Raw genomic sequence first — 27,758 nt, 5'->3', positions numbered from 1 at the left:
AATCATATTTTGTAAAATGTAATTTTAGAAAACTCGATATTCAGTTTTTTCTTTACAATACTACAGCTTTGGAAATTTTTACAATTCCCAACGTTTTACATCTGTAGATACTTGACAGCAACAATATAAAAAGAAGAGTAAAATAAATGTGGTATATGGAGGATCTGTAACAAAATACATACGAAATTTTGCTAATTTAAAATTTTATAAAAAATTTATGTAGTGAATTCTTTTGTGTTCGTATGAAATATAATAAACTAATACCATGTAATATTCTGTAGACGTAAATACTTCCAATTTCTTCTCCAGCAAAAAAGTAAAAATTAGATATTACTGATATAATTAAAAGGGGACTTGCTAAAATACAATCGAGTCGTCTGCCATTAATTTCTGATGTATATGTTGTCTTTATATTTATAAAAAATTTTTGTCTCCCAAATGATCTCATTATACTTTCAATATTTAATCCAATAAAATTAAGGGCTGCCCAAATAAAAATATTTATTTGCATTCCATGCCATATAAAAACAAATGTAAAGCACAAGAAAGAAGCAAATAATTTATTATAATTTGACTTTAACAGAGGCACATAAATATATCTGAAAATAAATTGTTGAAGAAGTTTTATAACTTCTATATTATTTTGATATATTTAGTTAGTATATATCTATGATTCTGTTACAAGAATTGTACCTTACTAAAAATTTGTATAAACCTTTATCAAAATACTTCCACATATCAGAGTACAAATGAATCCTTGCTATACATTTAGGCTGAGTTGGTGCTTTTATATTATCTATAGCACATAAAGTATGATTAAGACCATACACTATAACATACTTTATTAAGAAAAATTGTCCCATGCAGTATCCTAATCCATATAAAGCCCATGGATTTAAAGTTTTGACAACCTAGTATAACATACAGGAGTTAATTAAATTTTAATAAAATTATTGCGTCTAAAATTGTACTTTTACCTCAGGGTGATACTGCATAGCATTGAAATATAGAAAATGCAACCAAAAGTTTGTAAAAAATATCCAAAAAATGTATCTGAACACTTGAAGGAAAAAGTACCCAAAATCTGATAATTTCCAGATTTGAAATGGTCTTTTTAGCTATAAAGATTTGAATATGATTTATATTTAATAGATATAAAGTAAATACCTAATTTTTAAGTAAAGTAAAATACATACAGAATTCATGAATTCATGATATAAAATCAATGGTCCTAAGGATAATGTTGGTAAATATAAACAGTATGCTAATTTGCATAAAAAATTGTTAAAAAAGTAAAATTTGATATCACAGTCACTGTCTAAATGTTGTTCAATATTATCTATACTATAACTAATGCTTCTTAACTGTATCCAACACATTACAAGAGTTAAAATATAATGTTCTTCATCGTTAAACTTAAATGTACTTTGAAAAGTACCATCCGGAATTTTCAGAAAATGTATCAGAAATAAAAATAACGTATTTATCAGCCATATAATCAATCTACTTTGTCTATATGTTAAGATGTACAACATACTTAATTGTATGACAATACATAATGTACCTAATGCTCCAATTAAATAATATAAAAATGAAATAGACATAAAGATATACCAAGTGCATAATACCTGTAAAGATAACATAATAAATAAAAAGATAATATAAGATAGAAACATTGAATCATATGTAATACCAAAAAATTCATACCACAACATTTGATAAAATCTTAACAAGAAAACTAACAAAATGATGAATAAATATCCATGGTATTAATTTAATCATTAATGGTATCCACATTTTCCATTCTTGATCAGAAACATCTTGTTTCTTTCCAATCCACGTCCATCCTGGTGCAAAATCATTATATACATCATTGTAACCATCAAAATCTGAAATTTATGAATAATATTAAAGCAATATTTTAATATTAAAATATTAGTTGCAAATCTTTATAAACAGAATATGTTTAAATTCTTACAAGTACTAGTTAAAAACACATTATAAATTGAATGTAGAATAGCACTTGTCCATAAAAAAAAATAAATGAAACATTCGCATTTATGCAATCTAATGATGTTTTGTATTTTCCATGTCATCTTTAATTACGATTTACCACTTCATTTTTATTAACAATTTTCACTTCAGTCTTTAAACTTGTAGCAATAAAGTGTAATGTGTTTATTTACATTTTGTATTTCCTCAGAAGTTAGTTTACTAAATATCGAGCTAAAATTGTACAGGTTAGAGAAATCATTTAAAGACAATTTAAAAGTTTTTATTATTATTTTCATAAAATTGTTACAGGAATAACAATATGTAATGCAGTCGAATAAAAACAATATGTTCAAGTATTCAAATTCATTATATGCATATTAAATGTGATTGGTTCAGCACATTCAGCATACTTCGGTTTGTACAGATAAGGTTATGCATATGTAGTTTGTAATATTTCTAACCTAACCAAGCATAAGTAATGAAATTGTTCTAACATAAACATATTCATAACGCGCATAAGAAATATGAAAGTGAATACATACAAATTTAGCAAACTATTCATTCTGAACAATTAATTTTTTATGTATAGTCAAAATAAAAAATGAAAAGAAATATTTAATTAATGAAATTTTATTCTTAAAAAAAAAATATAATAAATATAAGAAACTCGTTAAATTACATACACACAATTACATGTAATTTAAGTATAAAAAGTTGAATCTTATATATTAACGAAAAGCACAATTGGACAATGATCACTGCCATATATCTTATCCCTTATAACATTGTCACAAACTTTATTTTTGATTTTCTCTGATACCAAAAAATAATCCAGTCTCCTGTGTAAGGAAGGATGTAATGTATATTTATATATATATATATTTTATAATTAATAGTAACATCCATATCATTCAACTAATTGTAAAGTACTCACCATCCTATATTTTTACTGCGTGCATTAGCAAAATATGACCAAAATGTATAAGCTCCTGTTTTATCAGGATATAAAGATCTAAATGTATCCACAAATCCTGCAGCCAAAAAATCTGTCATACCTTCTCGTTCTTCTTTAGTAAATCCAGCATTTTTTGTATTCGTTTTAGGATTTGTAAGATCTACAGTACAATAAATTTGAAACTTATAAATTCCTGAAATTATTTACTGTACATAATAAAATTATGAACTGTAGGATATCATTACCTATTTCTTGATGAGCAACATTCATATCACCACAAATAATGACTGGTTTTTTTTCATCTAATTGCTTTACATAACTCTTAAAGGCTTCATTCCATTGTAATCTTTTTGGTAGTGTTACTAATTTTTGACCAGCATTAGGTACATCTATTAATATGTAATTATTACATATAGTAAATATCATTAAAAAAGATATTTGTAAAAGATTTTAATACTGAATAACTTACAAACATTAAGGAAATAGAAATTTGGGTATTCTGCTGTAATTAATCTGCCTTCATCATCAAATTCAGAATTCTTCAAACCATATTGTATATCAATTGGTTTCTGTTTTGTATATAATGCAACACCACAATAACCAGCCTTCTTACTATCAAGGAAGTAATGATGATATCCTTTCAATTTAACTTCTTCTGGTAATTTGTTTTTATCACATTTGGTTTCTTGCAATGCAACTATATCTGCATCTTCTTTCATAATGTATTCCATTCCACTTTTCTGCATAAATGTAATGACAAAATATTACAAAAAAAATTACTTGCCAAAAAATAATGTAATAAAATGATGCAAGTATTATACAAACTTTGATAAGTGCCCTTATACCAGAAACATTCCAACTAGAAATTTTTAAATTATATTTATTTCCTTCAGCATTCAGCTTGTCACAATCAAAATCAGTTTCATTCAAATCTGTGTCTACTTTATTCATTACTGGCTTTGGCTCTGTTTTGGCACGTTTCGATGCAGGCTCTTCAGTACTGCTTGCAGTACGTTTAGACTTTCTACTAGATGTTTCTTGTGACTTTGTCACTTTTTTCTTCTTTTCAGTTTTGTCTTCAGCACCATTTTCCTAATTGAAAATAAAATAAAAGTACACATTTTTGTGTATAAAGCAATGTTAAAATAATATTAAAATGTTACATGTATATTTAAGTAAAAGTGCTAAAATTTTATATTTATAAAATGGAGTATTTCAATGGTACATAGTCATGTTAAATTAACAATAACTTTATGTAAATAAATAATACAATTATCTAACCTTTGGAACTCGATTTCGCTTTGGCGGCATGTTACTCACGGTCGTGTACCTAAATAAACGCTAAAGAAATTGTATTAATATCTGCACTATAATAGAAATATACAACTAGTTTTCTCAAATATTTTCTTATTAGATTTTATACGATTAAAGTATTGCAATCATAGCATCATTTACTTATTTGAAATATTTACATATGTAACAAAGAATAATTCATACCGGCACAATTTTCAACGCAGTTTGAATACTGCGCGATACCATACAACTAGAGAGAATGACCGATGCGTAGATAAGTTAGAGAGTAAAAACTTGATGCACAAATAAATATCATATGTATAGTACCTGTCAGCAGAAATTATACTTCATTCGAGCAACTTGGCTGAGTTCAAGCGGCTGTTTACCAGCTTCCTCGTTATTTCATGATAGTGTATACAGTGAACAAAAATATATGAATAACTGGAAGAATTGAGGAATATAAAAATATATACTATTACTAAAAGATCACTGGATATACCGGCTTGACATTGCAATTATTGAAATAAGAAAATAAATGTGTAGTTTACATGATATTTGAATTTTTGATCAGCTATAGATAAATATGATAATTAATTGAAGTGAAATAAGTGTCATATTGTTAAATTAAGTATGTTTAGTAATAAAAAAAATAATTTACCGCCAAGGCCTCCCATTCCTAACTCTGAACATGTATTGGAAGATCTAAACAATGCTGCTATAGATGATGTAGCATTCAAAATAATAAATAAAGGTTTTATTATTTATATATTCATTGTCAACACAATCATTAAAGTGATATTAGGAAAATGTTATAAGAAAAATGTTTAATTATTTTTATATAGTTAAGAGTATATATTTATGTACTGTTACATTGTTAAATGAATAAAATTTTACTTTTAGATGAAATCATTGGAGAAAACCAAACAAATGCAAACATTTCTGATACGTATCAGAAAATGAAAATGTACTTAAATACAAAACAACGATTACAACATTTAGAAACTATGCTTGAAAGCAAAGAACAACAATTGCAAATAGACAATACTGAAATAAGAAGACTTGCAGATGACATTAGAAAACAAGCACAGGCTGCTCTGATTACATGAATTTGTTATATTTGTTGATTATTTCTTGCAAAGGAAACATATAAACATACAAAGTATTTATTTCTAATTTAGTACTAATTTAATCATTAGTATAACAAAATACAACTTATATGTTTATACAGAATGATTATAGTTACTTTTTAATGTTTTAATATGTATGTGTAAATAATATATTCTTTTATATAAAATATCTATAACATTATAACATGTATAATTAATACTGTATAAAAATAAATGCTACATATAATAGTTGCCATTTTACATTATATATACCTGTATATGCATGTCAGTTTAATGTGTGTGCATAATATATGGAATTGATGCATAAAATTTGGACTAACATAGAATCTTACAATTAGAAAAATGTCTTAATTGTAAATTCTGAATATAATATTTATAGATACTTAAAAGGCACTGTAATTACCCTAGTAGATGTATCACATGTGCTTATAAAAAATAAGAAAGTAAGTTTTGATATGATTACACTGTTTAAAAATATCTTAATAAATACTGTTGTGCATTAAGTAAATTATTAACACTGTTAATTAGGGACGCCTAATGTAACATCATACCTAGCTAATGGGTCATTAAGATAAGCACACCATGTAAAGCCAGGTGGGTATCCTGAAAAAAATTGGGCAAATATTTGAAATTAGTATTCTGTATCACTAGTTTAAAATAATATATAATTAACAATTAATTTCTACAAAGAACTTTTTCTTTATAGCAAAGTTTTGTAGTTATAAAACATAAGTAAAGTAATATGTACATAAATAAGTGCGTATAAAGCAATGTATTTTCGTAAATCGTAATGTGTTCATTTAAACATGTATGTATATGGCGAAAATACAAGTTAAGCTATACTTACACCTGTACCAATTTGTGAATGATTTTCATGTATTCACAATATGTGAATGATTGCGAGATAAAATATCAAAGCACACTGTCTTTTGTCCAGCTGCATGCAAGCAACAGATCCCTGGATTAGTCAGTGGTTAGTAACAAATACCTATGTTTTAGAAAAATACATACACTGAACTTTATAGGTATATTTGGAAACTAAAACTAACAATATATTTTATATGTAATAACTATTACTTTAATGAAATAGCTTTTTACATGAATACAATCATACCTCCACCAAGGAAACATATATATTGTGTACTTATCTTTATTTATAACATTTTTAACAATGATATAAAAATGCTTTACATTTTTGTTATATAAAAGTAGAATAGCCTTATTCATAAAAGTATACAATATATTAATTACATTCTTATATAATGTACTGTTACATTCAATTAGGACGGAATTCAGATATGTAAGTTGAACATTGTATGCCTTTTACAACATTATGATGGTTAATCATAGATAATAATTATAAAATGTATAAACAATTGTATAAAATGTTTATAGCTGCTTTAATATCAAGTCTTTACTTGTAATTGTCTTAACTAAGATGTATGCAGGAATTTCTTTTTAGAAATAAAGATAAAATTAAATTTAAAAAAATAAAAATTTTCTAAGTTATATATAATTTATGTATAATTTTCTAATATCAACACTGGAAAGCAATAAACATATATTAAAAAAATATATGTTGTATATATGATATGTATATATCATTTCCATCAAATGGTCATAAAAGTGTTTAACAATTATTTTTTAAAAATTTTGAAATAATTAAATTTATGAATAGTAATATAGTAACAATGGAATGATTATACTGTTTCTTCTCTTTTAAGTATTAACGTTATGTATAATTTATTCCTTTAACATTATTTAATATTGAAAATAATGTGCTACTATATGTTGTAAAATGGTGAATGTCATTAGAAACATTATTCTCTTGTGCGTAAAAGACGAAATATGAAAATCAATTTCAAAATAGTTTTTAATTATAACTATCATAAAAAAAATAATATCTAAATGTAACTTGTAATAAAATGTTTTATGTGTATATAATAAAAAGTAGATAGGAACATAATAATCAACTGATCAATTATCTGTAATTGCAATTGAACTATATACGTTAAGCAATTTATCCCAGTCATTTGCCATCAAAATTCGGCATTAAAAAGAACGTACGAAATATTAACTTGCCTCTAGGCTTGTATTTGAGATGGTCCTCAATGAATTGACAAGGACAACGGGCGGAGACACAATGTCGTGGAGAAACAGATAGACCGGCGATGTCTCTATTTCGTTCCTGTGAGTCTATAACCAGATCAAGTCTGCGGCGCACAAAGTGGTGTGCCCATCGAGATGCATACCTCAGCAACAGCAACTCCGCCCGTTCCTGTCAACACATACCATCATCATTCAGTACCTAGAGCTAAAGTGATAAATTGATTTTTTATACATTAATAATAAACTCATCTGTAAAGCTTAAAATCTGTTGTATGTAAAAAATAAACTGTTCAAACATAATGAACTGTAGTTATATTTTTTAAATTTAAGTACTTTAGTTCCTGCCACAGGTAAGTTCAGTCTACTTCTTTGAATTATTTCATAAATTTCAAGAACTACACTGCTCATTAAAGATAAATTTTCATTTGATTTATAAGTTTAGTAACCTAAACAAGTTTTAACTACTATTATATTATTAATCATATTATTATACCATTCACCACTTTACACATATTCATTAAGTACATATGTCAAATGTGCACGTTTAGATTATTTTTTGATATTTAAATATTATATACAATTGATTTACTGATATAAAATATTAAAAGCAAACTTGTAATGTACACATATGTGTAAGTGATAAAACGTGCAAGTTTTATATAAATTTAACAAAATAGTACAATAAAAAGTAGCATCGAATTATTTAAAATTTAAACAATATTAAATTTCATTTAAAAGAACTTTAAACTTTTATCATTCTTATTAATCCAATTTACAGTAAACATACGAATAAAAAATGTTTCTTAATATCAATATGATATATAATTTTAACTGTAATTGATAATTTTAAAAACAAAAATCTCATATAATTAAGTACAAAGTAATAGTAAGTAGCTGTAACTTCTAATGTGACTTATTTTCGTTAACTTGTACAAATATAAATTTGTATTATTCATTTGATTTTAATAATATTATCTATATTATCTACAAATATAGTTACAAAGCTATTTAAGTTCTATTGCGTTTAAGTATGATATTCTGTTATTTAAAGTTCTCTTTAAGAAAATATTTATCATTAAAATGATATTGAAATAATTATAATAAACTATAGCGTAAGATTTTAAAAACATTTTTTAAATTGCTATGAGCAATACTGTCTTTGCTATTTTTATATGCATATTTAATAATTTTTCTTTAAATGCCTCTATCTTTAAGAAAACTACTCCAGGAAGGACAAAAATCTCTGCCCTGAACACGCGACTTATTACGTAGCCATTCTTCTATATATTGACACGGACATAAAGCTGATGCTAAATGGCGAGGTGAAGAAGGATTTCCTCCTTCCTCATCAACTGTCCAATCCAAACGCCGACGTAAATAATCCTTTGCCCAACGTTGTACATAACGGCAGAATACTTGTTCACTTTTACCCTAATAGTTTGTATTTCATTTTACAAAAAAATAAAAGAAAATATTGTAATATAAAATTGCTAATATAAAAGAAAATATATTGTTTTATTCATAAAATATGGAAAATAAAAACATTAATCTCAGTTACTTACAACAAATGTAAATAAATAAAATGAAACTTGATATAAATTAGTAAGTTTAACTAAAATACAATTACCTGGTTAAAAAGGAGCTTACCTGCTTACGAGAGATTCTAGTGGTTGTGCTGCCCTGTATGACAATATCGCTATCATCAATATCCATTCGCTGCTGTAATTCCCTTTTCCTACGCATTTCAGAATTTCCATCTTCGCCGATTATTCTTCCCTCGCGTTCTTCACGTTCTATAACTTCTTGTAATTTTTTCTGTCATAAAATAAATTTTCTTTATATTGCATAAACTTTAGTAGATAAATGTTTTGTTTGCACCAAAAAGCGCCATTTTTGTATACTATTAAGATACAATAAATAAAATAAGTTATCACAAAACATTAAGCTGTAATTATTTAAATTAACTGCATATATAATTACACTTACGATGCAATCTGTGGTATCAAAATATATAAAACAGAGATTGACTTTGTGACAAGAAATCTTCCCTCTATCATCCAATCCAAGCAATATTTTATGTCGAAGTAAATGCTTGTTGACTTGAGCCATACATTTCTCAAGATTATGATTTAATTTTATCTTGATAAACATGCAAAAGAATATTGCAGCAGCATTTAGGACTAACCACATAATGCCGAGCCCAAATAAAGTAAGGCCAGTTACTCCAGAAAATAATAAGCCAAGCAATACAATAAATGCAGTAAATATCCAAAGGACAAGGATTCTTTTGTAGCATACATTGTACATATTAAAACGTACATCATTCACAAGCAACTCCATAATATGTACGTAATCTTCTACTGTAAGCTGTAATAGATATATTACAAGTTATGTATAACTGTAAAATAATGCAAAACATCATATACAAAAAGAAAATATATTTTTAATTTAATAATAGTTAAACTATTGACTATGTAATAACTAAATATGAAAAGGTATAATTTTATGAATGATTTACCGTTAAGCCTTGAGCCATTAATTCCTCTGGAACTAATTCTGGTCGAAATTTGGCAGGAGTGATCCATGGCCATCTAGTATTAACTGGTAAAAGAGTAACTATAGTATCCCCATTAGCAAAACCTTGTCTAATATTTCCAATAGGTGTACTTATAATATTATTTATAGCACTTCTGCCATTAGACACATCTCGGAGATCGATTGTTTTCAGAGAAGCACTTTTAGGATCGGAAACTTTTATTTCGGACGGCAAATTAAGATCTGGACTTTCGGATGTGATAGACCGACTTAAGCCTGATCTATCTAAATTAATCTGGACGGATTCAGTTGATATCACAGCTCCTTTATACTCATTGTTTTTCATTTGTCGATTATCTACTTTATCAACATTTTTACCAATTTTCTCAACATCTACTGTAACTGATTCAGGTTTTATTACAGCTGCAGCACTTATTTTAGTTTTTTCTTCCAAAGTGCCATTATCTTTAACAGGTGTTTCATCTTCAAATTGGACCCAATTTTTGGTTCTTGTAGATATGTTAGGTGAATTTATTGTTGAGACATTATCGGTTGTGTCCTGTGAATTCATTTTCACTGAAGAAGTAATAAAAATAATTAATTAAGATTCAGAAAAACTATCAAATATTATTTGTTTTGAAATGGACTATCCCCAGAATCCACAGAGTGATAAATTATGCATTTATTTTGACATTCTTGTTTAACTATTTATACAGCTCATATTAATTCAAATATATAGTATACAACAATAACTGTTTACAAATCATAGTTACAAAAAGAAAAAAAAAACAGGGAGTGTCCATGGATGCACAAGTTAGGATATAAACATATATTGAAGTATAAAATACCTTTCCACAATAATTAATTGCCAAATCATTGTATTGAATATTCATTCGACTATTTTTATATACTTATAAATATATAATAACAACTGTAATAATAAAAAGTACGTATAAAGCTTGAAATATTTATGGAGAACGAACTTCGCTTAAATATTTATATATAATTTTTATTATCGAAATATTAAAGTCACTAAAACCACATCAATCTTGTATTTGTTGTATATGGTACAAATATATGATTAAGTTTATTACCTGTGTGATATGACCTATCTCATATCCGTGAGGTGCAAAAGTACGTAATACACGAAATCAAGGTGTGCAGCATTACGATACGAAAAAGAAGGGTGGGGCAAGGAAAACCATACGACACAACGATGCCGATACATTTACCTGTTCGACTGTGTGAATGTGTTAATTTGACCTCTTCTTTATGTATTTGCTTAACATTATGTATATGTATTACTGTTTCTAGTACTTAATAAATGAATATACAATAATAATATATTTGCAACAATTTTTATTTGAATTACATGTATACATTTTTAGTACAGTTTGATCGAATGTATATCATATATCTACATATATCCTTGCATAATATATATCAGAATGAAAAGCACGTATAGTTATACATATTGTGAATTTGCTAAATTATATACTTATACTTATTTCATACATATTTAAATTTACACATGTACAAGAATAATGCTATTATAAGATGGCTCTTTTTTATTAAGGACAACATTTATTTAATAATCTTGTTAATAATGATAATAATTAATGCACCTTGCTTGTACAGATAGCAATGTGCAAGGTGCAATGCGCAGTTCATTTCATGAAAGAACAGTATTATTCTGCACAAATCAACTGAACTTAGGAGCTTCTCCGTCAATTGCGCTTTCCTACCATTACTCTTCATCAGTCATTTGTACTAAGAACCAGTGAAATGTAATTTAGGGATTTGAAAATTTGAGAATTTTGGACCTTCGAAAGATTTGAAAACCTGAAAATTTCGAAATTTTATGTGTACGGAATGAAGGTTAAGTACATAAGTAAATTCAAGTGCAAATCTGGCTCCTCTGGAGAAAATGGAGGCCAAGGGGAAGACTTGATAACCTCCATACCACTCGTGCATTGGCACGCATTATACCTACTTCACAGGAATCGATACATAATAAAACTTTTTTCAAACAAAGGCTTGTTTTTACAATCGGTCTGGTCCATTTTATAACAAAATAGGATCAATAGTTTATTGTAAAGTAATAAATTTAAAAAATTGAAAGTATTTCAAAACCCTTACTTTTACATATTCTTTTAAATTTATATTTATGCGCGCTCTTTCCACAGAAATTATACCACTATTGCCATCTAGCAGCGAGCAATAATATCAATAAAATACAAACATTGATATCGATCGCGTTTCAGTTATAATTTCATTAATTGTTCAACATTTTTTTTTACGATAATGTCTCTTGTTTCATATGACATTTTATCTTTCGTTTGCTATCAACTTGTGCTAAAAAATTGTTCCATGTAACATGTAACAATAAATTTTCAAATTTCGGGGTATAAGACGTCAAATCTTGCAATGATCGTGCATTAAACCCGCATGCATCGGGAAGGTATATATCGTGGGTGTATTCTGATCCTCGATCATCGTCGACGCTGAGCTCTAAAACAGCAGCCGGTATTTCAGTTTCTTCGACTGTAGCTCCCATAAGGTGATAGCTCTATCCCATATCTCGTCTGTGTTTTAACATGATGATAATCAGGAGCAACTTCATGATGGTGTGCCGTCGAAGAAATGGCGGATTGTTTTTGCATGGGGGGAGTTGTAAAAATTTAAGCGTGAGGCATGTGGATGTTGTGACGATTCACGAGCAAGTAGTCAATTAAACGCTACTTTCGGTATGAGCGACCATTTCTGGGAACCTTTAGCTGAAGTGTACATCGCGAAGCAGGCCGAGTCCCCTAATCCTGATAGTTACATTTATTGTCTTTGCAGCAGAGTATTTGTTCGGTAAATACATTCGTGAAGCATGGTTCCTTTATTCTATTGAATATTGTAATTTCGTTCGTATAATTTCTGTTTATGGTAGTTTTATTCTTTAAAATATCAAATAAAGGGAATCTCGTACGTTTATCGATCAGTGGTGTGACACATGACCTAACCTTGACACCCACTCGAATATGTTAGGTCACAATATTTTTTAGTAACTAAAAAAAAACATTTCCTTTGATTAGAAATATATTCAGTATATAGTAATATTTTGTCTATAATCATTATTTCGTGAACGATTTGATTATTCAAATTATTTGTTCGTCAGTTTTTCATTTAATTTTACGAAGCATTATAGCGAGTAGAACCATAACAATATGTACCACGTGCAAATGCATAAAGTTAAAGAATAGAATGTTGTATTTTATTAAATTCATAATTTTTATGTAGCTGTGATGAAACTATGAAATTTATGAATGTAACAATAAAGAACAAACATGTCAGTATGTTGCAATAATTAATGCTTGTAACATGAACCTTTTTATTTTTGGTTTTAGAAATCCAGAGGTTTATACAGTCCTTGCTTTAGAAGATGCTAGTGACGATGAAGATGTTGATGCTGACTGTATAGGAGAAATGTTAGACCTTCATAAAAGGTCTATCATAGAAACACAGTCTATTGAAAAACATGATGTAAGAATATCTTTCTCTGTTTTGGATATCAATAGACTTATTATAGAACATTTGAACAAGCATATGATTTTGTCTCTTATAATTAGGAAGAACCAGTGAGCTGTTACTGTAGCGCGTCACATACAGACAACAATTATTCCACGGATGAACATGACTCTGTTCGTGATTCGGCTCATCGTCCTGCTGCACATTCCCTCACGCAAAAATTGGGTCTGCACCAATCAGACTCCGGTGCAGACCTTTCTGAATACCATGACCAACATGAGGCTAAAAGCATTCAAAACCTGTTGGCATCTTACGGAAAAAGTTTTCAAACTGCAGACACTGAAGCAGTTGATGGCTCTGAGAAAGCGAACATACTTGTGCAGCATCAGCAAGACAAACATTTAGAATCTGAATCCAATGCATTGAATATTCGTTCGTTAGATCACGATCTTGCAGATGACGTCGACGTTTTGAGTTATGATCCATCCAGTCTTAATGAGAAGAAATTTCATGTAGAAAGTCCATTGTTTACCTTAGGAGATAAAGATTCTGAGATACATAGCACATTGAAAAATGTCGTGTCAAATAATGCACAGACCTATAACGAAGATGTATTTACATATAGCGATGACCATAGATCTAATGTTTATCCATATTGTTCTACATATTCTAAAACTAAGAGCGTAATGAGTATAGCATGGGACAGGTATTGGGCTGAAAATGGCGAACATTTAATTTGGGCATCTTGGATTTCAAAATATGCCGATTACATAAATCCAGAATACTTGCAAAATAATGTTCATTTAATAAATGATGAAAAATCGGTAACAAAAGAACGCGTGGAAAGATTTTCGGAACAAAATACGTGTTTTCCTAATCAAGCGCACATAAATTGTGAACTTGATCGCTCAAATTTTGAAGGAATATTTAGTAAAAATAACTACACAAGTGATACTGAAATAAAGGCAAAAGACACCTGTAATGTTAATTTTTCATTTGACGATATAAATAAACAAGAAATAAATGATATGGATGCATTGGAAAATAGGAAGAAGGTGTTAAATCTTGAAACTTCACCCGAGACTGGAGACGGATGGAATCCATTGAGTCCTTTTAGCATGGAAGAAAGTTATAATCAACAATCTAATGCAGAAGATGAACGACTTTTGACAAGATGCGATTCGCTTAATGAGTCAATAGCAAAAACAAATGCAACCTCAGATTCTATGACAAACGTTACAAAAATGACCCTTACTAGTTCTAGTTGCGACTCTATTTCTATACATTCTTCTAGTCTTATCAGCTCTGTGACCAGTTCCATTGAAAGCAATATAACAAGTACCAGTTCTGATCAAGATAATGAATATATTTCAGAGGACAATGACAAATATTGGCAGCATTTATGGAAAGAAAATTTCCAGATAGAGTACCAAAAGAATTATGAATTATTTATAGAGTGGTATAAAAGGGAGCAATCCGAACTTAGCGGTCAAAATTACAGCCAAGGCTGTAACACAAAAGACGTAAAGGAAGAAGAAAGCGATGAAAGTATAAACCAAAATTTTATACAAAAGGGAATGGATACTTCCAATAGAACTAATGTATCTGAAAATAAAAATGCGTCTAATAAGAGTGTGACTTATTCTAAGAGAGAAAAGACTAAAAAGAAACGATTAATTATCGAATCGGTAGGAATGCTCATGCAAAATTTAACAATGAAATCAGAGGATAATGAATCTGTTGTAGATAAAGAGGAAACTGCTAAAGAAGAAGGTGAACATTCAGGAAACGGTAAACACGATGGCCATACTTCGGTTACAGAAAATGAAAGTAGTATAATTACTTCTAATAATGTTAGCGGTGGTAGTATTCAACAAAAGTGTTCCGATGAAGGAGATGGAGATAAACCCAACGAAGATAAACCTGTAACGTTAAAACGAAGGTATTGATTTCTTTTTATTGCACTTTGTAAGTAGTAAATAGGTATTCGATGATTGCAGCTACGAAAGCGGAAGCATTTGTAACTTTATTTGCTTGAAGTCGTAATGCTTTCGTGACAGAAATAACGTTGCCGCGTCATGTGGCACGCGACGATCTTTAGCCATTCCAACTGTCATGGAATAGACTATGTTTTATAGATTAATCTGATTTTTTTGCAACATTTTATTTTCGTTACATTAACGTAAACAAGTAATTATATTCTATTTTAGCCATGAAGCTGATTATGACGATACAGGGGAAGGTTTAGAAACGGTAAAAAAGGCATTTTCATTGATGGGTTATACGTTCAACGAAAATGACAAGCAATCGAAATTACAAGGAGAAGTAGTATACAGAAAAAGGAACATTAGATTGCAAAATAGACAATTAAAAATGAAACTCTATAAACCTAAATCTATGACCAAACATATTTACTTTGATGACAATGGAGTGGAAATTACTAATACTATAGACAAGGTCAATTAAATTTTGGATACTATAAAATTAAGTATAAAAATATTTGGTAATTGTTTTTATTAGTAATTCTGTTTGTTTGCAGGTGAAGCAGTATTTATCGTATTGTCCAGTTTTACCATTGGCGGAAACAGAATTACAACCCTCTGAAAAAGGTTCCTATACAGCACAATTTACATCAAGTTCTGATGACGAATGTGATCCTAGCCTTAAGACAAAGTTGCAAAAACGACTTGTATTTAGTAAACCGAGCACAAGCTCAATAGAATCAGGGATAGACAAAAGGCAAATAGATGATACAAATGATGTTTTAAATATATCCGATAACCAAGATAATGTTTTTAAAAATATCAAAGAAGATAAGGTACAGTTTGACCAAAACAAAGCGAGCAGTTCTATAACATATGCATCAGAAGATCAATTGCCTGAAAAGGATGATGAGAATTTTGACGCATTAAATACTGATATGGATGTAGATGAAAAATATAATCACAACGAAATACAAAGTATGAGATTATCTGATGAAGATAGTATAAAGAAGACACAGAAAAAGAAAAAAAGGAAGCAATCTAAAAGAAACATAAGCCTGCCAATAGAAATAGACAATGATAAGACTTTATTGAAATACTGGTTAAAAAGATATCGCCTATTTAGTAAGTTTGATCAAGGCATTAAAATGGATCGAGGTATGTTTCCTCATGCTGTTTATATAACAGTACAAATTTATCATTTATACTTTAAGTTTGTATAATAAAATATTTTTTTTTACAGAAAGCTGGTTTTCTGTAACACCTGAAAAAATTGCCGAACATATAGCACAAAGATGCAAATGCGATACCATAATTGATGCATTTTGTGGTGCAGGGGGAAATGCTATCCAGTTTGCTTTTACGTGTGAAAGAGGTACATTTGTATACAAATTATACTCATACAGTCGAATTCATAAACCTTTTTCCCTATAGTGCTCGCAATAGACATAGATCCAATGAAGATCGAACTTGCCCGTAACAATGCGCGAGTTTATGGTGTCGACGACAGAATAGAATTCATTGTCGGAGATTTCCTTAAACTCGCACCAAAGTTAGCTGCGGATGTTGTATTTCTAAGCCCTCCATGGGGAGGTCCCGAATATAATAAAACTGAAACTTATGATCTCAATAACATTATGCATCCCATTGGTGGAACAAATGTATTTAAAATAGCAAAAGGAATCACAGATCATGTGGCCTACTTTCTACCTAGAAATGTAGATACTATGCAGGTAAAATTTCACGATTTAAGAGAATTCGGAAATACCTCGATTCCAATATTTAACGTTTACCATAATTCGCTATTTACCTTACATTTTTATACATATATACAAATTTATAGCTCGCCATGTTAGCTGGAGTAGGTGGTGGTGTAGAAGTGGAACAGAACTTCCTTGACAGAAAGTTAATAGCTATAATGGCTTATTACGGTGAACTGACCAGGGAATGTTAGTTGTGATATGATGTGTAATTTGAGAGAAGATCCACAGCAGCTGTTTGACAAAAGGAACTTCTCACATTTCTTGAATCATTAGCTGTAAATAATAATTCGTATCAATTTGCTTAGGCTATTCTCGAGAAAAGCAGTATTTTTTATTTCATTTAATGTTTTCTTACAAAATGCATATAAAAAGACAACTACTATACTATATCATTTACAGATGTATTTTTAAATTTTTCTATTACTATTACTTTTTTCTTAATATGTTTATGCCTCCAACAGTTACCATTTTCACAAATCTTGCACTTAAGCAAATTGATACTAAAATTTCAATTTGTGAGGACATATTTGTGAAACTCAATAATTAATATGTAAACGTTTAAACAAAAAGATTTTAAATTCATTCTTCCATAGCAATAAGTGTTATTTTTACCTGATGGCTAACTAAGTCAAAAATGCTAGAAAACTTCTCCTTCATCCATCGTGTAAAATATTATTTTAATCTTAATGTGAACCATACGAAGTATTGTAATTTACATTTTACAACAGTTTCCAAACTATTATTTTACAATTTTTATGTACACTTCTACTAATTTCCTATTAATTATCAATAAATACATTTAAAATACTAAACGTGTTCTTCTAATATGATACATGAATTGTGTAATAAAAATAAAATAAAAAGATCTAAAAATTATTTTAATTTTTTTAGCCATGAATTATTTGAGAACGAAATATAACTTTTTTTTTAATTGATGTGAACGTAAAGCTTATTAACTCCATTAAATAATTGAAAATTTTTTATTTTGTTTAAAAATTTTCCCTTCTTTTTTTTAAATAACATACAAAAATTGTTCAACTTTTTTTAAATAGAACATTTGAAGTATCAAATTTTTTCGTCGTAAACATGATATACAGTCCCAAAAATATTATCACAATGAAGTTTTTTTAAAAATTAGATCATTAATCCTAACTTTCTGTGAAAAAAGAACAAATTGATTCGTATCATCTAAGTAACGCGTGACTAGTATCTTTTCATCATTTGCCTTTTAAAAGTTGTTTACTGGTATTTCTAAATATGCAGAAATATCTTTTTGAGTAACTTAACTTTTTATATTTTCATGTATCAACGTTAATTGTTGTTACACCTGATTCCTCGGGTTCTGCCGGTATAGTTATACCGCCCGTATCTATACTTTCTTCTTCTTCCCTTGGAATCTTTAAAAAGCAGTGCATCGTTTCTTCGTCTTCTTGTTCGATCGTTGAATCATTTTTAGTTTCGCTTTCTCTCGTTGGCAGTGATCCCTCAAGATGTTTTGATGGTATTTGTATTGTAATTGTTTGTGATGTACCATCTGCAGACGTTGAGGAAGACATTAAGTTTGCTTCTAAAGTATCTCCTACTTTCGAGAAAGCACCCAAACAACTGTATATTAATTGTGCCGCTGCGATATTACCGGGAAAAACTTCGACATTTTCACCATCTGAGAAATTAATACACCATTTAATGATACGCGTAAGTACAAACAAATTAAACAACATAAAAATTGAAATCTACCTTTTTTCTGCATATTTGCTTTAATCAATCCTTTTTCATGATCTCTTATGTGCTGTATGTAACTTTCATTTTTCACAGTTTTAAATGGACACAAATCACATGTAAATAAACCGGATAATAAAGGATGTCTAGATTTTAAATGATTTTTGTAACTACTACTTTGTATCGCAGTATACGAACAATGTGGGCATTTATAAGGTCTAAATCCTGGAATAATTATTTGTATTTGTACTGTTAAACATATGCACATATTATTTTTATATTTTATTTATATATACCTGTATGTTGCATGATGTGGCGACGTAATGTGTTATGATCTCCAGTTTTGTATTCACAAAGTTCACAACTAAAAGGTTTATCGCCGGTATGTTGACGTAAATGCATTTGCAACATAGCTTTTCTAGCACTAGAATGCCCACAAACATTACAAACGTATGGTCGCAACTTTGAATGTACTGCCTGTATATGACTTTTTAAACATTTCGAGTTGGCATAAGTCTTTCCACACATATCACATTTTTTGGAAGTATACCAACGTGTTACTTCCAGTGTCTTACGATCTAAATGCATGACTCTGTGATTACGCAATTGACTCGCTTGTTTAAAGCATTTACCACATTCTGAACATTCATATTCTCGAGTTTCGCTGTGTACTCGCATATGAGTCAAAAGTTTCACCATTGTTGCACTTTTATATGCTTTACATATTTTACAAGTAAACAGACCTATGTCTATATGAAAGATTTTTATTTAATAGAGAAAGTTGTGTAACATTTTCTCGTTCAAACATCGATGTTAAATACTAACCAATTTGGTGCTTTTTCCAAAGATGTAAACTACACTGCCTCCATTTAGTAAATTTCATATCGCGACAAACAGTACACTTAAATGCAGTTCCATTTTGTGATTCTGTATGACAAAGTGCATGTTGCTGCATTGTTTCCTCTGAAGAGAATTTGTATGGACATCCTCGATAAGAACACCTTGTAAAATGTATTAGTTATGCATAACTGAAAGAAATATTTAAACTCTACAAAATTGAATAATGAATTCACATACTTTATATTCCGTTCCATCAATTCAATCATCTTTTTATTGAGCATGTATTCAGAATTTAAAGGTTTCTGAATTTTTACTTGACGTTTTATATCATTGTTTTCAACACTCTGCCTTATACATTCATCCAATAAACCAGTGTCTTTTGATTCATCTGTAATATTTTCTTTCCCACTTTTATTACCTCCTGTAGCTGTTAACTGATGATCCTAAAACCCAAGTTACTGACATAATATCTTCAAACCAAAGATATAGGAAATAGTTTTTTTTAGAAAAGAAATAAAAATTTTACAAATAACTACATTTATCATGTGTTCTTTGCAATCTTCTATAGAAGGAAAACAATTAGAGCATTCTCCACACATATATAGCAATTTTACTTCATCTGTATTTTTTGATTCTTCTTTTACCTATAAAATAAAAAAATTCATTTAATTATTATAATGTAAAATTATTATATAAAAGATTAATTTAGAAACTCACTTCTACATCTATTTTTGGGTTCACATGTGTTTTCTGAAAATGTTGTAATAACTGTGTTTTATCTTGAGTGGTATAAGTACATATTTTACATTTGAATGCTGTTACAACTTCCACAAAATCATTAGCATTTACATTATGCTTTTCTACAATAAAATTCTTTTCATTCTGTCCTGTAACAACCTCAAACTGTTCTTGAGCATGTTCATCGATGTTGTCAATTATTAAATCTTCATTGGTAATATATTGTGTTTCGCAATTGTCATTATCTTTAGATAATAAAACTGTTTTTTCTTGCAGCTCATTTTGGTCTATAACTTGACTAAAATCTAATTCTTGTAATTCACCATTTTGAAATGCATAGACTTGACCATCCAAGCAAACTAAAGAAATTGATTCTTCTTCTTTTTCTATGTGTGTTTCATCTACAATATTAAGTGCAGTTTGCTCTTGATTATTTGATGCAGTTTTTACTATGTCAACAGCAGGATCTGATATTGTTTGCAAAATATATCTAGTACCATTTATTTCATAACTTAAATATGAAGAATCTTCAATGTTTGTTTCTTCGTTCATAGTGATAATGTTTAATTAAATCATATCGGTATAAATGCTTGATATTCAAATCAAAGGTAACATCTTGCCTGTAATGCAAGTAGATATGATTATTACATAAATAAACAACATATTAAATTTATTTTGTTATAAAAGGTCTTGAAATATTACTTTGAAATAAAAGTTTAACACTATGGAGCCTAAGTGATAGAACTGTTATCAATAATAAACACTGCCATAAATAAAAAGTGCATATAGGACATCATACTGAGCATAAATTCAATATTCATATTTATTTAGATTATGCATTACTTTTTTTTTAAATAAATGTTGTTACAATTATTGCAAATATTGTTACATTTGAAGCCTATAAAATAAAAATATGTAATTATAACATAAAACGTACCCGTATAAATTAGTGGAGAGGTTATTTATGGTTAATTTATATTATGACTTAAAAGTACAACTTTTTCGATAATATTTGAAATCAAATTATTAAATTTGATTAATGTAAAATTAAAGTTTTTATAAGTTGCCATGATTTCTTAGTTAAATATATTTACAGCTGTTCAAATTCGAAAATCATGATTCACAAAAACAACTGGCGCGTTAGATGCGTCTGGCTTAAGATAGGAAACAAAAAATCTCAAGCATTAAACTAAGATACTCAATATTTGTAAAAGTGAAGATGTTTACTTACAAGCGAAGAATTTAAATCAACTAATGAATAAGAATACTGAAAAAATGATATAAACGTCAAATTTTAATGCATTATCCATGAGATCCGTGATATTCCACCATCTTGCATCACGTGATACCGCGAAATTTAGCAAATCAACTGTGCTTATGTATTTACTAGGTGCAATATCCTTTTAGTTGCATTTAGTAGTAAATAAACAATTACTCTTTTCATTTTTATAATTCATATATTATAAACGTGGTATTTTATTGCATTATATAAACTAAATTTTATGATTAATCTATTTAATGATAAATAATACAAAATCCTTCAAGTAAATTATTATTTACGTAACAATAATACACACCACTTTTTTAAATATCAACACAGCACAATAGAATGCTATTTCTTTGTTGAATGCACATTAGGAGTTCTTTCAGCATTTTGTCTAGCAATTTCAGGAAAGAACTGTGAATTATATTTTTGTTTGATAACTGTTTTAGGTGGTGATTCCGGTTTTACTGTTGGAATAGGATCTCCTCTTAATTTAGCTAATAATGCTTCTGCCTTTAACTTTTCACTCTGTTCTCTTAACAATCTCTCTGCTCTCAATTTTTCTATATCAATGCTTGGTTTTTCTTTGTCCTTATATTTTTCTTTTTTACTTTTCTTAGATTTTTTATGTTTATGCCTTTTTGAAGGTCTACCTTCATTACCTGAATCACTTTCTTCCAAAGAATCTCTTTTACGTGTAAGAGAGCCTGATTTAGGTTTTTGAACTGTTTTTGTAGAACTTGTTTCCATAAGGCTTAAATATTTTCTAATATCATGAATTGGATCATTTAATACCTTCTTTTTTACTTCTACTTCTACATCTTTTTCTGTATCTGTTAATCGTTTGGGTAATTGTTCATACCAGTTCTTTTTACCAGTTGCTTCATTAGTGTCTTGTCCAAGATAAGTAAGATAGCCAATTTGTTTTTCATATTTTTCTCTTTCTTCCTTTTTCTCCTTTTCATGTTCTACATTAGGTTTATTGTAATCAACTTTTCCTTGTTCAAGGTCAGCAAAAAAATTAACATGATCTAATTTAGAAGTAGTTGCTTCTGTTTCAGTTTTTAGTGTCTCTGCTCGTCCATCATATTTTGTTCTTGCTTTTTCTCTCAAAAAATTAATTCTTGCTTCAGTTTCCTAGTGAAATGTAATAGTTTTTATTATCTGTAATATGATTTGTTATTTTTAGTATTATTTTTGTTAATACTCACAGCTTTTTGAGCTCGTTCTTGTTTGATTTTTTCTTCTTCTGCTGCTTTTGCCTCATCTCTACGTACACGAGCTATGTTTTCCTTTGTACGTACATGCCACCTGAAGCAAACAATTTATATAGTTTATAATATATAAAAACATTGATATTGAATGTCTGCACACAAAAAATATAAAATACCTTTTCTTTGGTAGAATATTCATATTTGATGAAATATAATATCTCTTATTACAAGAATTAAAACTATAAATATAAGGTATATATTAATAAACTTTTATTAAGTCAAAAGTTATATTTAATGCCTTTTTAAAAACGTCTTTATTCCATTGTAACAATAAATATTTGTACAAGAAATAATTATAAATTTACATAAATTTGTAGTAATAATTTAAGAATTCACAATATATTTTTATATGATGATAACTGATGTATATTAATACGTGATTTTGACAGGTTTGAGGTTATTGTACTATTATACACATAGTATCCAACTATTGTTTCATGAGAAAACTGTAATGATTCCGCGCATCTCGGCTGACTTCAGAGTTCTTTGCCCTTAGTGTGTTGTTAATCTACCATCTGCTTTTTGCTTCATGATCATGTACAAGGTGACGAAAAATATATTAATAGCTAAAATAGCACACCGATGGGCATGACAAATTTTTTCTCAAACAACGTAACAACGTAGAGAAAAGAGGGTTCATATTGGTTGGCAAATTTTCACATGTACAAATTTCTGTAATTTGAAGATTTAGGAATTTGAATATTGGGTTCAAGAAGTATACGAAATAAAAGATCACTGTATATATATGTTCGCTGTCAAAAATGTGTAGAGTCTATGGATGATATGCAGTGTTCTAAACTAAATGAAACCAACATGCGCAAACTAAACGAAAACTTGTCTTCTAACGACAGTATTCTCACGATTGTAACCATGGACTACTTCAGAGCAGTGGCATTGTGTTCAGTACGAATTTGCCAGAATTGAATTTGTTCCATTTTAATATTTTCTTACATATAAGTAAGTATAAACTTGTTCTTATTGTAAATAAATGTTTCCCTAATTATTCCACATATAAAATAATGTTTATTATTTCAATCATATTTTATGTACACAAACTTAACCTCAATTAATTCTGATTTAGTGTTTAGAAAATCTTGTTATGTATTATATTACACATTTTTTACAGGTAATTAATAAATTCGACACAATGGCTGCAACAATGCCAATAAATCCTAAACCATTTTTAAATGGTTTAACCGGTAAACCTGTTATGGTAAAACTAAAGTGGGGCCATGAATATAAAGGTTATCTTGTGTCTGTTGATGGATATATGAATTTGCAATTAGCTAATACAGAAGAACACATTGATGGAAATTGTACTGGAAACCTTGGTGAAGTTTTAATCAGGTGTAATAATGTAATGTACATAAGGGGTGTTGAAGAAGAGGATGAAGAAGGAGAGATGAAGGATTAGTTAGCATAAATATTTATATTCCAATTTAGATTAATATTTTTTACTACTAAGGAAAATAAGATAACCATATAATATTAATAAAACCGGATTTTCAAAATTCATTTAAATTTATTTATTAATAGTGTACATTATGATAAATTATTCAAAATTGTATAAATTTAGTAGATCATATTATGCTATGTGTATGTAAATTCAACTACTCCGTGGAACATTTGTTATAATAGGTTTTGGCCTTGTTCTAAAAATTAATTTTTTTCTTACAATGGCTTTCACATTATATTCAGTTTTTATTTCAGAAGCATGTTCTGTGTTTTTCTTTATTAAAACTGCAAATGGTTTTGGAAGTGGTACTTCTTTTCCATGTAATACATGAATACCAATTATAAATATTGGTGTACCAGTTTTCAAAAAGTGTAAATCTCCAATATATTTATTTGTAACATCTGGGGAGTCAAATTTTAAATCACCTTGTAATTCAATAATTGCCCATTCTTCGAGTTCGCCATCTCTAAAAAATAATGAAATTAGACGTATATGTCATTTAATTATATCATTTAAGATCAGTATAACTGAATTATAATACCTTTTTATGGGTATAATCATACTGATTGTTTTGGCGGCAAATACTATGTTGGTCCTATGTGCGTATATCACATGTAAGTATAAATTCATTTAAAAAAAAATCACTAGATTAGGTAAAAGCTTAAACCAAATTTTCAATAAAAAGTTAACATTTTTAATACAGATAGAAGATTATAAACATTTTATATATATAATATCAAAAATTTATTTAAAATGTAATGTTAAAATTTGACGAAAATTTTATAAGAATCACTTTGGTAATTCAATTGTTCTAGTTACGTTCACGCCATCTATTGCTGGGAAGTAAAACTGTATATCATCTACTTACGTTATCTGATGGCAGAATGCGAAACTAATGTTTTGGCGGTTGTTAAAAAAAAATGTATGTAAAATCATATTTTCCGTTTATAATAATATTTCTACTACATTATTGATCGAAGGAAGGAAACGATTCAATAATTTGTATAATAATAAAATAAATAATAACATTTAATATATGTATTTTATATAATTTTACTTGCATGTCAAATAATACATAACACTAGAAGTGTCTTTCAAATGATACCCATTCGTACTTTTCTTTTGTTTTTGGAAAAGATATTTGAAGGACAATGCAAGTACGGAATTAAAAACACAATATACATAGCTGTATGTATAGCAACTGGAATAACAATCATGCGAAGTCGTTTTATTTGTGTATATACTATGTGCAGTTTATATGTTACTGTAGATGTAGAAAGCATATATAGCGTAATTTATTTCAAATATGAAAACAATACAATGGGGATATTTTATTGGTCCTGTGCTTGTATATAAAAGTGCAGAGGAACAATCCTTTATGTTTAAAATGGACACCCCATCACTTGCTAGTATTTCTAGATATATTACCTTACATGAGAAAATGTTATATATCAGATACACGTTCTCTTTGTCCATAACATGTACATCTGTATATGCATATGTAAGAGAGTTTGCTTATTATTATCAATACAAACTCGCATATGCATCTTTAAGAATGTATACATCTACAAAGTATTGCCCAAAAAGGACTTGTATGTCATTATTATTACTATAAACATTTGATCTAAATATATTATTATACGACATAGATGTTAGAGGAATTGGTTTTAAAATATTAGCAATTGATTGTCATTTAGGGGACTACATGGGACCTTCTATCATACTAATTTTCATTGTACAATAATAAATGCTGCGTCCAAAGCACAAAAGTGCCAGTAGAAATCCACCTGGAGACAAGAATAACAAAATAGATGGAATTTTCACAGTATTAATTTACTACATATTATAGCAATTGATTTGTACATACATTATAAACAATGAATTAGATAAAACTAATTTTCTATACTTACCAACATAAGCTACATAAACTCCACCACTAGTTTTCACATATTTATGTGTTCCAACCTGTAAATAAATAAAGCACAATTAACTATAATCTTCTAGTATGCAGGGTGTTCCTGTAATTGTGAATTGTTTGAATCACAATTTAAAAAATGCAGTGTTAAAAATGTATTAAATACACATATATTCAAATAATACTTACAGTCACAGCTATTGCAATTACTAAAACTATTATTCCGACGATTATGAATGCAATACCTCGACCTCTAGCAAAATCTGGGCCAACAGAAGATATTTTCCGACAATGTGGACATCGAGCCAAAGCATTATTCAGAGTATTGAACTAAAGAAAATAACATAACAAGTATTAATTAATATATACTTATACATAAACAACATTCTCAATGAATTCTTACCAAAAATGTGTCATGACAGTGAGCACAGCATACCCTACACATTCCAGGCATAGAAAGAACGGGTGGTGTAATTGGACTTGGAGCAAGATTAATAATACGTTTACAATTGGGCCTTGGACAAGCAATACGTTGTGAAGAACTCTTACAAATTAATAAACAATTACAAGGACAGCGAACATACTTCTTTCCTGGTGGTGCATTTCGTATAGGCTAAAAAAAAAAATAATACTATTATTTTTGATACATTACTGTTTGGTTTAACGAATCAGTTCATGAACATACTGTTGCTTCATTGCACTGACAACACTTGACAACATGTTGATCTTTTTTACCAGATATATCTATCATAGCCTGACAAACTCTGCAAGTAACCATAGGCATACCACCTGATTGATTGCATGATTCATACGGAGGTGGTAGTTCATCAGGGCCTATTGCAGGTACTGTGCTGACAGTAGATTGTGTCTCATCTAACGTAAAATATGAAACAGGTAAACAAGCAAAAGAATTAAGCAAACTTAATCACTCTATTTTCGAGATCAAATATTATTTACCTAAGTCGCTGATCTGTGAATTGTAAATGACATTTTCGTTCTTTAATAACGGCTGCCGTTCGCCTTTCCGCCCGTCTCCCATGTCGGTTTATTAATTTATCTTTGACGACAACAATTTGTTTTAATTATTGTTTGACAGTACTCCCGGTGCTCCGATGACAAGGATGACAAAATACAAATTTTTCTAACACCCTCCGCGGTTCTGCCTGTTTGTAGAACAGAAACCGTCCCTTACAATAGATACGTTCCGTACTAATACATTGTCGATCTTCAATAGATTGGTTTAGGAATTCTAAGAGCACTTTGACATTTTCGCACGT

The 27,758-nt window shown here is 28.8% G+C and overlaps 10 protein-coding genes across 20 annotated transcripts; 3 read left to right on the top strand and 7 right to left on the bottom strand.

Moving 5' to 3' along the window:
* Positions 1-2: 2 nt before the first annotated feature.
* On the bottom strand, positions 3-2,325 carry rasp (protein-cysteine N-palmitoyltransferase Rasp). 3 transcript variants are annotated; one of them, XM_012293431.2, is made up of 7 exons: positions 2,187-2,325; positions 1,708-1,889; positions 1,197-1,628; positions 978-1,118; positions 694-911; positions 265-599; positions 3-164 (listed from the first exon to the last, which is right to left on the bottom strand). In XM_012293431.2, exons 2-7 carry the CDS (start codon positions 1,795-1,797, stop codon positions 79-81), a joined length of 1,302 nt encoding a protein of 433 aa, XP_012148821.2. In that variant the 5' UTR covers positions 1,798-1,889; positions 2,187-2,325; the 3' UTR covers positions 3-78. The 3 variants fall into 3 exon arrangements, with proteins under 3 accessions (XP_012148821.2, XP_012148819.2, XP_076398266.1); XM_012293429.2 differs by lacking the exon at positions 2,187-2,325 and adding an exon at positions 1,979-2,122; XM_076542151.1 differs by lacking the exons at positions 1,197-1,628; positions 2,187-2,325 and adding an exon at positions 1,979-2,122.
* A 284-nt stretch (positions 2,326-2,609) lies between these two features.
* Positions 2,610-4,589, bottom strand: Rrp1 (Recombination repair protein 1). 2 transcript variants are annotated; one of them, XM_076542159.1, is made up of 7 exons: positions 4,571-4,589; positions 4,232-4,291; positions 3,776-4,042; positions 3,420-3,690; positions 3,196-3,339; positions 2,930-3,110; positions 2,610-2,834 (listed from the first exon to the last, which is right to left on the bottom strand). In XM_076542159.1, the coding sequence occupies exons 2-7, from the start codon at positions 4,259-4,261 to the stop codon at positions 2,717-2,719; spliced, it is 1,011 nt and encodes a 336-aa protein (XP_076398274.1). In that variant the 5' UTR covers positions 4,262-4,291; positions 4,571-4,589; the 3' UTR covers positions 2,610-2,716. The 2 variants fall into 2 exon arrangements, with proteins under 2 accessions (XP_076398274.1, XP_003706959.2); XM_003706911.3 differs by lacking the exon at positions 4,571-4,589 and adding an exon at positions 4,448-4,562.
* Positions 4,590-4,641: 52 nt separating this feature from the next.
* On the top strand, positions 4,642-5,598 carry LOC105663600 (uncharacterized). The gene is made up of 2 exons (XM_012293427.2): positions 4,642-4,994; positions 5,144-5,598. Exons 1-2 carry the CDS (start codon positions 4,874-4,876, stop codon positions 5,347-5,349), a joined length of 327 nt encoding a protein of 108 aa, XP_012148817.1. The 5' UTR covers positions 4,642-4,873; the 3' UTR covers positions 5,350-5,598.
* Positions 5,540-11,310, bottom strand: LOC100882858 (uncharacterized). Of its 7 annotated transcripts, none has more exons than XM_012293420.2 (7): positions 11,109-11,307; positions 10,863-10,945; positions 9,998-10,590; positions 9,466-9,846; positions 9,127-9,294; positions 7,453-7,648; positions 5,540-5,973 (listed from the first exon to the last, which is right to left on the bottom strand). In XM_012293420.2, the coding sequence occupies exons 3-7, from the start codon at positions 10,583-10,585 to the stop codon at positions 5,891-5,893; spliced, it is 1,416 nt and encodes a 471-aa protein (XP_012148810.1). In that variant the 5' UTR covers positions 10,586-10,590; positions 10,863-10,945; positions 11,109-11,307; the 3' UTR covers positions 5,540-5,890. The 7 variants fall into 7 exon arrangements, with proteins under 7 accessions (XP_012148810.1, XP_076398267.1, XP_076398268.1 ...); XM_076542152.1 differs by having other exon boundaries at positions 10,863-10,949; positions 11,112-11,307; XM_076542153.1 differs by lacking the exon at positions 10,863-10,945 and adding an exon at positions 6,218-6,307 and having other exon boundaries at positions 11,109-11,306.
* Positions 11,311-12,738: 1,428 nt separating this feature from the next.
* On the top strand, positions 12,739-18,087 carry Tgs1 (Trimethylguanosine synthase 1). Its single transcript, XM_012293413.2, has 8 exons — positions 12,739-12,873; positions 13,410-13,545; positions 13,632-15,472; positions 15,741-15,987; positions 16,070-16,670; positions 16,756-16,887; positions 16,947-17,245; positions 17,356-18,087. Exons 1-8 carry the CDS (start codon positions 12,764-12,766, stop codon positions 17,464-17,466), a joined length of 3,477 nt encoding a protein of 1,158 aa, XP_012148803.1. The 5' UTR covers positions 12,739-12,763; the 3' UTR covers positions 17,467-18,087.
* Positions 17,810-22,137, bottom strand: LOC100880994 (uncharacterized). Of its 2 annotated transcripts, XM_012293416.2 has the most exons (9): positions 21,804-22,137; positions 21,510-21,726; positions 20,552-21,192; positions 20,371-20,478; positions 20,072-20,277; positions 19,820-19,995; positions 19,291-19,743; positions 19,013-19,219; positions 17,810-18,938 (listed from the first exon to the last, which is right to left on the bottom strand). In XM_012293416.2, exons 3-9 carry the CDS (start codon positions 21,122-21,124, stop codon positions 18,574-18,576), a joined length of 2,088 nt encoding a protein of 695 aa, XP_012148806.2. In that variant the 5' UTR covers positions 21,125-21,192; positions 21,510-21,726; positions 21,804-22,137; the 3' UTR covers positions 17,810-18,573. The 2 variants fall into 2 exon arrangements, with proteins under 2 accessions (XP_012148806.2, XP_012148807.2); XM_012293417.2 differs by lacking the exon at positions 21,510-21,726 and having other exon boundaries at positions 21,804-22,136.
* On the bottom strand, positions 21,277-23,780 carry LOC100881106 (leukocyte receptor cluster member 1 homolog). The gene is made up of 4 exons (XM_003706910.3): positions 23,227-23,780; positions 23,048-23,147; positions 22,150-22,973; positions 21,277-21,470 (listed from the first exon to the last, which is right to left on the bottom strand). Exons 1-3 carry the CDS (start codon positions 23,247-23,249, stop codon positions 22,185-22,187), a joined length of 912 nt encoding a protein of 303 aa, XP_003706958.2. The 5' UTR covers positions 23,250-23,780; the 3' UTR covers positions 21,277-21,470; positions 22,150-22,184.
* Positions 23,781-23,921: 141 nt separating this feature from the next.
* Positions 23,922-24,625, top strand: SmF (small ribonucleoprotein particle protein SmF). The gene is made up of 2 exons (XM_003706893.3): positions 23,922-24,067; positions 24,237-24,625. The coding sequence occupies exon 2, from the start codon at positions 24,258-24,260 to the stop codon at positions 24,522-24,524; it is 267 nt and encodes an 88-aa protein (XP_003706941.1). The 5' UTR covers positions 23,922-24,067; positions 24,237-24,257; the 3' UTR covers positions 24,525-24,625.
* LOC100880881 (chromosome transmission fidelity protein 8 homolog) lies at positions 24,613-25,450 on the bottom strand. The gene is made up of 2 exons (XM_003706908.3): positions 25,108-25,450; positions 24,613-25,032 (listed from the first exon to the last, which is right to left on the bottom strand). Exons 1-2 carry the CDS (start codon positions 25,194-25,196, stop codon positions 24,717-24,719), a joined length of 405 nt encoding a protein of 134 aa, XP_003706956.2. The 5' UTR covers positions 25,197-25,450; the 3' UTR covers positions 24,613-24,716.
* Positions 25,451-25,589: 139 nt separating this feature from the next.
* On the bottom strand, positions 25,590-27,580 carry LOC100878085 (type 1 phosphatidylinositol 4,5-bisphosphate 4-phosphatase). The gene is made up of 6 exons (XM_003706883.3): positions 27,439-27,580; positions 27,167-27,354; positions 26,885-27,094; positions 26,671-26,811; positions 26,477-26,531; positions 25,590-26,353 (listed from the first exon to the last, which is right to left on the bottom strand). The coding sequence occupies exons 1-6, from the start codon at positions 27,518-27,520 to the stop codon at positions 26,268-26,270; spliced, it is 762 nt and encodes a 253-aa protein (XP_003706931.1). The 5' UTR covers positions 27,521-27,580; the 3' UTR covers positions 25,590-26,267.
* Between the last annotated feature and the right edge of the window lie 178 nt (positions 27,581-27,758).

This window comes from Megachile rotundata, chromosome 2 (genome assembly GCF_050947335.1).
Source record: "Megachile rotundata isolate GNS110a chromosome 2, iyMegRotu1, whole genome shotgun sequence".
NCBI classification, from domain to species: Eukaryota; Metazoa; Arthropoda; class Insecta; order Hymenoptera; family Megachilidae; genus Megachile; species Megachile rotundata.
This window is presented reverse-complemented; position numbering and strand designations above follow the sequence as displayed.